Source organism: Helianthus annuus, chromosome 13, assembly GCF_002127325.2.
Source record: "Helianthus annuus cultivar XRQ/B chromosome 13, HanXRQr2.0-SUNRISE, whole genome shotgun sequence".
Taxonomy (NCBI): domain Eukaryota; kingdom Viridiplantae; phylum Streptophyta; class Magnoliopsida; order Asterales; family Asteraceae; genus Helianthus; species Helianthus annuus.
The window spans coordinates 28,106,732-28,118,842 of NC_035445.2; the positions used below are offsets into that span (position 1 = coordinate 28,106,732).

The window sequence follows — 12,111 nt, forward strand, 5'->3', positions numbered from 1 at the left end:
TATCTTTATACCCTTTTTCAGGCGATGTCTTTTTTAACGAATTTTGACAAGTTTTGCACTTTATAGGAAGAATCCTTGCATGTTACATCCTGTGAGCCTAACGCAATTAAATTTTTTCTGTTAAATCTTATTACACATGGGTAATTTAGTCTTTTTACTCACTCATTTATTTAAAGTACAAAACTTGTAATTTATTCTTTAAAAAAATAAAACAAATATATATGTGTGTAGAACAAACAATATAGAGATTTATCTCTCCCCCCTCCCCCTCCCCCTCTCTCTCCCTTCACCTACCGCCACTTGTTGCCACCACCATCGTCTTCACCGACACCACCATATGCCGTCGTCACCACCGTCTTCACCACAACCATATAATGCCACTACCACCGCCGTCTTCACCATCCTACCACCGCCTACTCCCCTGCAACACTAGAACCCCCCAATCGCTAACATCCACCACCGTCACAACCACTACAACCAACCCATCAAAAACCACCACTGTTAAAATGAACACCACTATCCTCATCTTCATCTTCCCCAACCCACCCCTACCTTCACCCTTTTGTGTGTTGCTGAAACGTCTAACGTAGGTCCGATTGAAAGCAATGAAGAGCAGTTGCGATCTGATTTGACTCCGAGTATTGCAAAATCAACAACCCCCTCACTTGAATTGGGTGGTTATCGGTCCGGAAGGTAACAAACCTGAACGTTTGTGGGTCTAATTCGTCAGTAGCTTAATATCCGCCGAATATCGATTTTGTTAGTAGGCTTTAACCAGAAAACAGGGTGAATCAGTAGTGAATTCTCTGAGCAGATGTTTTGCGGTCGTTGTTCGTTGGTAGTGATGAGCAGATTCCCGTCGATGATGGGTGGTTCCGATAAGAATCAAGGTGGCGTTGGATGGTAGTTCCAAGCCGATCAAGGGTGGCTCACTGGTGAGTTGGGGCAACGATGGATATGCGAGGTGACGACTGGGATTTCTGGTTGCCCCAAGCGTGACCTGATCTCCATGATGGGCCTTCGTTTGCTGCATATTGTTCAGTTACTTTAGTTACCTTTTGATTCGCTGTTGACAAATTTTAAGCTATGCTTCTTAATTAGGATTTTGGTGGTGAAGATGGAGGGAGAATTGAAGGTTTCGGTGGTGACATGGTGGTTGCAAGTGGTTAGGATGAAGAAGAGGTTGAGGGGTGGGGGTGGGGGTGGGGCCTTTACACACACACATATTTATACATATATAAGCATTTACAAAAATTGTCCTTTATATGTATAAAGACTAAACTACTCTTATGTGACTTGCACGTGACAAGATTTAACAAGAAAATCTAATTAGGTTAGGGCTAAAGGACGTAATGTGCAATGATTTTTTCCTATAAAGTACAAAACTTGTTAAAATTTGTTGAAAAGGATACCGCCTGAAATATGGTATCAAGATAAAGGACAAAACATGTAATTTTTTCTAATTACTATGCGTAGATAATTTTCTGAGTAGCAAACAGTCTTTCTTCAACATTCATGCTATCATTATATCCTGGTCATCTCTTAATAAGGCCCTGTTTGTTTGCGGGGTTGTTTGGTAGCCTCTTAATGCTCATTAAGAGGCTACCTCTTAATGGAACCATTAAGAATTTTACCAATGAGAAGGTAGAAGAATGTGATATGTGATGATTTACCATTCAGAAGTTACCTCTTAACCATTCAGACTTGAGGTTACCTCTTATTCATTCAGAGGTTTTAAACCATTAAGATGTAGCATCTGAATGGTCATTAAGAGGCTACCAAACAGCCCCTGCATCTTAATAGCCTCTTAATACCCATGTCTGAATGAGTTAGATTTCAGATTGTTTGTTTCACCCCTCTTAAAACTTACCCAGCCTCTTATTTGTGTTTGACCGAGTCATACATGGGGTGGAGTCTGACTAAACTCTGAATGACAGTTGTGACTTGTATACCCCTCAATCCTAAAAAACACAAACATCTTCTTCATCATATTCCAGGCGGCAACCGCTGCACCTTCTCCACTCCAGACGCCGCACCCTTAAACCTGTCGGCGACCTTCTTGTTGTCACCACAACAAATACCAAGATCCCAAAAAAAAAAAAATCAGCACTGAATAAAACCAACAAGTTACCTGAAAATGAAGAGAAACGACACTTACCGGAGCCTGTCGGAGGTTTGTCGGAGCAGCCGTTCACTCCTGTGGCTCCGCCACTGTGTCGTTTGCATCCCACCGGAGCCCCTGTACACCTGCATCTAGCACGAAAACAACAAGCTCAGCCGCCGGCGACGTCTTCGGGTTGCCGGAAAAACATTGATGCCGCATTCTCTCTTCCCGATCTATCTCTCTCTCTCACTTATCTCTCTCTCTCTTCTTCCTGCTTGGAACCCGTTGTCCGACACCACCACTTTCGCCATCAACCATCGCTATCATCATCATCATCAACATCATCATCGGTCATTATCATCATCGACATCACTGACGGAGTTTGTGCCTTTTAGAGAGAGAAGTAGAGAGCTTTTTAGAGAGAGAATCAGAGAGTTTGTGAAGTGAGAGCAAGGCCGTCTCCGAAAATCACAAAAAAATTTTTGGCCCTGTTCGAGATAAAAAATTTGGGCCCTATTCGCAAATCTTCATATAACATAAACTCATCAATCATTCAATCATATATATATAAATACTAAAAATTCATAATACTACGATAATTGTTATGAAATAGATAAAACAAATTAACAAAAATAGTGTAGCAAAAATGATCAAAGTATCGAACTTACTTGCTAAGCAAACAGTGTGGTTCTCCTAGCGTTTTTTGAAGCAAAGCTCTCGATCAACTCCTTGTAATCCATAGTATCTAATATTTCACTTTCAATAGATATTGTTGCCAACCCGTTTAGCCTTTCTTGTGACATTGAAGAACGTAAATAGGTCTTCAACAACTTCAACTTTAAGAAACTTCTTTCTGCCGATGCCACGGTTACTGGAATTGTCAACAACACTTTATATGCATTTATAGCATAAGGATAAGTAGTACTGCGTTGGAAGATATAGTCTAAAACGTCAAAAGGGTTGTCAATGTGTCTCGGTAAAAATGTAGTAATCAACTTCAACTCCATACACAATTCTTTAGCATCAATATCGGATTCTCCTTCATACTTCAATGCATCTTCAAGGCGATAACAACACTCCTTAAGCTTGGCTTCATCAAGAGTCTTCAACTTTTTAGGAAACAAAAACCCAAATATTTTTTCGAATTTTTGGTATTGTTCAAATCTTGTTTCAAGTGAAAAGATAGCTTGATCAACAATACTTAAAAAATAATTTACTCTAAAATCCTCCTCGGGTGAAAATGTTACTTCTTCTACACTTGACGATTCATCGAATTGTTTTTTGCTATATATCAAACGTTTTTGACGAAATTCCGCATTAACACCTATTTCATTTGCAATTTCTCTAGCTTCATCAAGTGCCTTAGAGAACCCCACTTCTCTATAATTCTTAAAGAATTTAATTACTTTGTCCACTTAATCAATAGCAACATCAAGAACAACATCTTTTGCTTGCAACCGTTTGCTCACCACATTCACCTTTGATAATAATTCAAACCAAATGACAATTTGTGCCAAAAATTCAAAATCACCAAGTTCATACTCTTCTAATGATTTAGCTTCACTTATGATTTTAGCATCTCTATCCGTCCCCCTAACTTCTCGCAAAGCTTTTCTTACATCTCCAAGTTGAGTTCTTATAGGCTTAATACTATCTATACGACTTTCCCAACGAGTTGTAGACAATGATTTAAGAGTTAATTCTTTAACACTGTCTTTCAAAATTTGCCACCTATTAATAGAATGGGCAAAGATAGTATATAACCGTTGTATTGTTCCAAAAAATTCCTTAGACTTAGTAATTGTGTTAGCCATGTCACACAATGCTAGATTTAGACTATGACAACCACAAGCACTATAGAAAGCTCTAGGATTTTTTTCTAAAAATCTAGTTTGAACTCCTTTGTTTTTTCCTCTCATGTTTGCCCCATTATCGTAGCCTTGACCACGCATATCACCAATATCAAGATCAAGCGACTCTAATTCCTTACATGTTACTTCAAAAAGTCCTAAACCCGTGGTATCTTCAACAACCAAAAAACCTAAAAAGGACTCCTCTATGGTCACAGAACTAGAGTTAAAATTCACATACCTCACAATTATGGACATTTGCTCTTGGTGACTTGTATCAGGCGTGCAATCGAGGATGATGGAGTAATACTTTGCTTGCTTAACTTTCTTGATGATTTCGGTTTTAACTTTATCCCCTAATAATTGTATCAACTCGTTTTGAATATTGTGGCTAAGAAAGTGTACATGGCACTCTTCATTCAAAACTCGGCACACATGTTCTTTCATAATCGGGTCAAACTCTTCCAACATCTCAACCAAACCCAAAAAGTTTCCATTTCCCTTTTGATACAACTTCTCATTTGACCCACGAAACGCTAAGCCATATTTTGCAAGAAACTTCACAAGTGCAATAATCCTTAAGATGACTTGTTTCCAATAATCTTTTTCTTTTCTAAAGTGCTCATATGCCCCTTTGTCAATTGTTTCTTTGCATTTCAACCTTTGCCGCAATTCAAACCATTCATTCATATTCTTGAAATGTTCTAAACCAACTTCATGTTCTTTAAGTCTACTACTGGCATGTCTCCAATCGTTATAACCTTCATCATCCAACCCACCTTTCGGATGCCGCGTTCTAAAAACTTTACAACAAAAACAATAGAGTTTGTCAAGTTTTTTCGAATACACTAGCCATTCTCTATCGCACGTCTCCCTATTTGATAAAATTCTAGTGTACATGGTATTAGAAAAATGTCTTCCAAATTTATCCACGGGGCCCTTAACATCCATATCTCTTTTTGGACCTTTCGTAACCGACTCTTTATTCATGTCATTACTAAGCCCACCTCAATTTCTAGGATCAAAAATATCAGTATCCGGAACCGGATTAACATCATCTTCATCTACGGTATCATTAACATTATCTTCACCTACGTTCATGTTGTCTTCACCTACGGTCACATTGTCTTCGCCCACATTACCTTCTTCACCTACGGTCACATTGTCTTTGCCCACATTAGCCTCTTGACCCACATTATCGTCACCCAAGCTAGAACTAGAATTTTGAGTTTCTTTTGAAAAAAAAACTTGTTTATTCGGTTTTGTTTTACGTCGTCTGCCTTTCTTTTCTCTTCCTCTAGCTTCCTCTTCTTACGTTTTTGATGGCCGGATGGGTATTTGTATTTAGGAACGGGAGGCATAATTTCTAAATATTAACAAAAAAAAAACATTCATTCAATATTTCAATCACATTTACAAGACATCACTTAACAAAAAATATACATTCATTCATTATTAACAAATAACATTCATTCAATATTTCATTTAAAAAAACAAAAACAAAAAGAAAAAAAAAACATATGAAATCAAAATCGAAATCAGCAACTGATATTAAGTTTATAAGTTATTAACATTAACATACCTCCGATTGAAATCAGAATATATATTAATTGTTAACATGCCTCCGATTGAAAACATATGAAATCAAAAACGAAATCAGCGACTGATATCAAGTTATTAACATACCTCTGATATAAAAAAATATTGCAATTGAAATCACAGCCGACCAGCGATTCAGCGTCTTGCGTCTTTTTGTTTCCCAGTTTCCCTCGTCCCCTCATATCAGATCACATATACTGGCCTTATTGTTTATAATTGGTTATTGGGCCTATTTCAAAATTGAATTCACTGTAACCGTATGGGCTTTAGTATACATCATGTGAAACTGCTCTAGTAATTGGGTCTATTTCAACATATACAGGAATTTTAGTTTTTTTTTGGGCCCCATGCTGGTTTGGGGTTTTTATAATCAATTAGGTATTTAGTTTTGTTGAGAGGGGTAAAAATGTCATTTTACACAGTCATTCAGATGTGCAACCAAACATCATTTTACTGGTTCAGCACTTACTGGTTCAGAGCCTCTTACCCATTCAAACCTCTTATTCATTCAACACTTATTGGTTTAGATGTTGCCAAACAGCCCCTAAGTTATGCTAACACGCCTGGACAAGTGTTAGCGAACACTGGGTTAGTGAACACGCACATTGGACGTTGTGCTATCGAGTATATGTGAACAGTAACATGCACGTGTACACGTGTATACAATTATTACACGACGAATTAGCCAAAAGTAATTTTCTACTTTAAAGTAATAATTTATGGATAAAAATGTCACCTTATAGTTTTTGCAACTATTCTTTCTTTTCATATTTAGCTTGAAATGTATAACATGTATATCTATGATATTGAACTAGGTTATAACCTCGTGTATTACATGGTGTTGCATAAATAAATTTTATATACTAAATAATAAAACAGTATAACTTTAAAAACCTCATTTATTGTACGAGTTGAATAAATATAATTTTATATATTAAATAATAAAAAGTTATATCTATAAGAACCATATTGTACGGGTTGAATAAATGTAATTTTATATAACAAATAAAAAAGTTTTATCTTTAAAACCACGTATATCACACGAGTTGAATAAATGTAATATTGTTACCAAATAATGAAATAATACATCTTTAAAAAATCTCATTTATTACACGGTTTGAATAAATGTAATTTTATATAATAAATAATAAAAAAATTACATCTTTAAAAATATGTGCATTACACGGTTTGAATAAATGTAACTTTCTGTACTAAATAATAAAAAATATATCCTTAAAAAACCTCGTGTATTGTACGAATTGAATAAATCTAATTTTATATATCAAATAATAAAAAGTTATATTTTAAAAAATCTCATGTATTACATGGGTCGAGTAAATGTAATTTTGTATAGTGAAAATAAAAATATTTAATATATTAATACAAAGTTTGGTTTTCGTGATAAAAATATATTATTCTGTTGTTGCAAAATTTGTTAATGAAGTCTCAATAAATTTAAACCTTTATTTAAAACTCCGTAAATGTACAAAGAGTTAATTACATAGTTAGTCCTTGTGGTTTACACAAAATAACCTACTTAGGTACTAATAGTTTAAAATCACCTTCTAGGGTATTAACTTTTCATTTTGTAACGTTTGGAGGTATTAACTTCTCGGGTATTAACATAGTTAGTCCCTGTAGTTTGCACAAAATAATATACTTAGATACTAATAGAATGTGATTTTAAACCTACAAAAACGTTAATACCTCCAAATGTTACAGAATAAAAAGTTAATACCCTAGAATGTGATTTTAAACTATTAGTAGTATCTAAGTATGTTACTTTGTGCAAACTACAGGGACTAACTATGTAACTAACTCATGTATAAATGATAAATAATATTAGTTAATTTTATTTTAAGTTTCGTAAAATCTATTTGATATCAAACTAAAAAAACGTTCAAATATAATTAATTCAAATAAATAATATTATAAATGAGATGGAGATTAAACTAAATAATAATTATCCATAAGATATTAAACTAATAATATTTAGTAGGAGAGTTATCTATAATATAAGATATTAAATTAAATAATATTTAATAGAAGAGTTATCTATAATTAATTAGAAGAGATTAAACTAAAATAATAATTATCTATAAAAGATGGCCTAATATGATGATAAGTGTCCCTAAAATGGTTTCTTTTATTATATAGTACTAGCGGTAAGACCCGTGTGCAAACACGGGTCGTTTCTTAGAAAACCATGCATAGCCCATATTGACAGAGAGTAAAAAAATAATTAGTGCAGACTTATAAAATTGATATACACTAATGGTCAATAGGTTTATTCAACAGCAATTCCATTATGTTGATAGCAAACTACTGTTGTCTATTAACTGTTAAAAACCTCTGTTGCTTTTCAACAGACTTTCCTAAAAAACGTTATCCATTATCTCCAACAGAACTTGCCAGATGGATAGATATTAAATAGATATGCATGTTAGTCAACCTATGTTAAAAAGGTCAGTCAACAGATATTACAAAGGTTAGTAAACAGATGTTAAGAGAATAATGTTATTAACAAAGAATTTAGTACTCTCTTTAAAAATGAGAGCTGCAAACACGAGTCGTTTCTTAGACAAACATGCATAACACATATTAATAGAACATATAGATACGTGCATAGATATTGTACCAAAACGTGTTATCTATTATAGCTAAAAGACGACTATAAACATAGAATATCGATTAATATATCAATTACATACAATTTAACTGTTTACCCAAAAAGACAATATAAACTGTTTATAGACATACGTACTTCTAGGAGGTTGAATACAACTTAAAGATCAACAAACATTAACTACAAAAACACAATCACCTGCCTCAACAACTTTTAGCAAAACTAAATCAAGTAATGCAGCGGAATTAAAATGGAAATAAACTTTGCACAAAATCAAACAGGGAAAATGCTTTCAACACACATTTTAAAATAGAACCGAATGATTGAATTTATTTCAAGATTCAAGTATTTCTTCAATAATCCGTTTAACCCCTACTTTCACAACGTAATCCTCTGCTTCTTTATCTGCTGCTGTTATTTTATCCATCTCGTTTTGATTCCTTCTTTGGTAAAGGATGACAGCAGGTGGAGCAGTGGATCTCCTGAATTGTTGCTTTTATGGCTCAGCTGAAACCACTGCTTCAGGATAATCAGGCTTTTGTGGAATATTAGGATTTTTCTTCCTTAGTTCTTCCAGCCTTTTGTAAGATGCAAACACTTTATCCTCTTTCCATCTTGACACTTGATTCTTTGACCCAAAAGCAGCTGTAATCAGCTCTTCTTTCATCCTCTGAAGCTGCAGAGTCCTTTCTGGTACATTTTTCTTAAACTTTGCCCAAATAGGAGGAGTCTGCTTCACCTTGTTTTTTTTATCATATCTTGAATTCTGGCTGCTTCACTTTCAAGCTCACTAATGGTCTATTCTTTGTACATGTACCTTTCTCCTTTATACGTTTTGTAAGCGATGATGTTATCAAGATAATCTTTTCTCAAGCTTTCATCTGCTCTTTCTGATAGTTGCTGACAAAGTTTTTTTGCAAACTGCTCCAGTGTTCTGACTTGAGTTAGCAGGTATTGATAGTATCTTTGTATTTCCTTATCAGATTTACCATGTGAATTCCTTTTAAAGATATCCTCTGCTTGTTGAGCTTTTAACCTCATATATTCTTCAATGTTGTTTGGCCTAGGATATCCTTCAAGAGATGGAAAACTCCTTTTAGCAGGGTCATCTTCAGTGTAGAAGGATTTAATCTCCTCTCTAACTGCTATAAGCTCTAAAGGGTACTGAGCACTTGCAGGAGTGATGGTAGTGTTTGGTTTTTCAACTTGAGCTGAAGAAAGAGGAACATGGTTTGGAATAGGTACAACTGGCAGTAATTGTGTAGATGTTTGTGGTGGTGAAGTGTCATCATCTAGGACAACATTGGTTACCATTCTCCTTTTGGGTTCAGGAGAGGTTGGTGGTGTTTTGATGGATTGGGTGGTAGTGTGTTGGATCGTCGTGTGACCCTAAACAGTCAGTATGAATAGTTCATCATCATTTACAAAGGCGGAATCAATGCAAACAATGTCAAACAGCTTGTTCCTTTTCAATTCTTTTCTATTAATGATCTCATGAGCTTTTACAAAGATTTCTGACAAAAATCCGGCAGCACCTCGGCTCTCAAACACACACTGCTAATTCCGCTTCAAATGAACACACACATCAGGTATTTATAGACTACCTGATTCCGCTTGAAACATCTTCAAGCGAAACCTGATTTCGCTCCAAACAAGTTCAAGTGAAATCAACATGTCAGCTTTAAGTAGAATTAAAACATCTGATTTCGCTTGAAATGTCCTAGTGTCATTTCAAGCGGAATTACCTCTAATTTACACTTTCTTGATTTCTGAGCCCTGATCTATCTAGTTCTAGACATAAGACTCGATAAAGACGAAGTTAACAGACACTAGATGCACCAACAGACTCCCCCTTGGATGTTGACGAAGTCTTCGGCGTCGAGTCTTTAGTCTTTAGTCTTGATGTATCAATCTTCTAGTCATGAACAATGCAAGACTTGACACCAGACGAAGTTGACAGACAAACTGCACTAACAGACTCCCCCTTGGATGTCGACGAAGTCTGCAGAGTCGAGTCTTCAACGTCCTCAGTCTTCATCAGTCTTTGCGTTCAAACAAAATGCCTATCAGTGTAAAGCTCCTTTAAACTTCTATCAGCTTCATTCTTCAAACTTCAATTTGATTGTTGATCCAGAATGTAAACTCCCCCTTTCGATAAGCTGGAATTTATTTTCTGGTTCAAACTTTATACAATCTTTGCCATGAAGTTTTTTCTTGGCTTATTAACTCCCCCTTAAGCTGATCTATCTTAACTAACCTGCACATCTTCTACCTCAACGTAAGTTTCACAAATTTATGACAGTTAAAATAAAACTTACTGGTAGAAATCATTCATTCATCAAACTGTTATAGTTACATCAAGTTCAAATGAATGACCTTGATTAAATAATCATACAATCTTTCAAAAACATGTGTATATGACATTCAAACTTTCTTAACAAACTTTCCCAACCCAATATAGTTCATCATGTTTAGCACTTGAAATTTCGAAAATCCACTTTCCAACATCAGTTGTCAAAAATCTTTTTGTATTTTTTCAAAATTTTATATACAAACAATATTTTTGGTGAGTTTGTGTAAGAGGATCATATCAGCTCATGAGACAAATCACTAGCACTGTTAAGCTTTAATCATTTTAAGTTCTAAACGAATCACATAGATTGACGATATAGTTGTCCACTTAAACTCAATCTAAAAACTTTCGAAATGCTTACCGATACGTTAAGGTATATTAATTTTGCACCAAATTCTTATGGACCCCACGATCTCAGCATATCCCCTCATCATGCAAAACACTAACTCAAGTAATGCTTTTAAACTTTCATCAACTGTGATATGTGCGAAAATAAAGCAGAATGTTTAAACATTAACAATCAGATCGATACTTCCGTATACGCAGAGAAAGTCCAATGTTTAAACAAAATAAGAAAATAAAAACAAGTTGAAATTGTTTAGGCTTTAACCACCAGGTCGATACTCCCGTATACGCAGAGGTGATCCAAAGCTTAAACGAAACACCAAAGAACATAAAGCAGAACGTTTAGACAATAACATTCAGGTCGATACTCACGTATACGCAGAGGATGTCCAATGCTTAAACAAAATAAAGAAATAAAACATGTTTAAATCTATGCAAAATAAAATGCACAATCACAGTGACTTTTTCAGCAAGTTGTGAAAATTCACAAACTGACCTGTTTTTATGCTCTTTTAGCATTCATCGATTACTGAGTAGGTACACAATCACGAAGGACAAAACTAAGTACTATGCTTTCAACCATGTTTCCCACTAGAACTAGGATTTTTCATTTAAGTTTGTATCGTTATCGCAAATCTACTAGTCTAGCTGAGCCTATCGTCACATCTTTAGTGAAACCGTTTATCACATTTGACATTTCATTTCTTTAGCATGCTGTGATAGTTCACTGATGTACTATCATTTCCTCTTTTCACAACAAAACTCATTTTGAATTTTTCAATGTTTTTGGAATTTTCTAATTTTTTTTTTAAATTTTTCTCCCCCTAAAATCAAAATATGTCTCAATTTTGATTTTCAAGGAAAATTTGAAAACAAACTGTACAAGGAAAGTGACAACTTGATGTGGATTGCTTCAATTCGCCATCCATTTGGCATAAACAATCAGAACTCCCCCTGACAACAAACAATTTTCCCATTATGATTTCAAAACACTTGAGTTTATTTTAATCAAAATGGTTTTTCCGGAAAATTAGTTTTGTGTGTCATTTCACAAATTCAGGATTTCATCACCTTGTTTTTCTTTAACACTTGTCAGAAAGATAAGTCAAGTACAATTTAATGTCCTTGATTAACCTCTTGAAAGATCGAAATATCACAATCGTGAATTTCTCAAGAAAGATGCCGATTCCTACTCCACACTTACCAACCTGGGAGTTCCGGCAAGTCAGGTTTT

At 34.8% G+C, this 12,111-nt stretch overlaps 1 protein-coding gene across 1 annotated transcript; it reads right to left on the minus strand.

Annotated features, from left to right (window-relative positions):
* Positions 1-2,775: 2,775 nt before the first annotated feature.
* LOC110900647 (zinc finger MYM-type protein 1-like) lies at positions 2,776-4,944 on the minus strand. Its single transcript, XM_022147527.1, has 2 exons — positions 3,574-4,944; positions 2,776-3,492 (listed from the first exon to the last, which is right to left on the minus strand). Exons 1-2 carry the CDS (start codon positions 4,942-4,944, stop codon positions 2,776-2,778), a joined length of 2,088 nt encoding a protein of 695 aa, XP_022003219.1.
* Between the last annotated feature and the right edge of the window lie 7,167 nt (positions 4,945-12,111).

What these genes read in the sequence shown, in the direction of transcription:
- LOC110900647 (XM_022147527.1), bottom strand. Translation starts at nt 4,944, where the DNA reads ATGAATAAAGAGTCGGTTACGAAAGGTCCAAAAAGAGATATGGATGTT. An exon ending in TATTATCAAAGGTGAATGTG is followed by an intron (nt 3,493 to 3,573) that starts GTGAGCAAACGG and finishes AAATTCTTTAAG; the next exon opens with AATTATAGAGAAGTGGGGTT.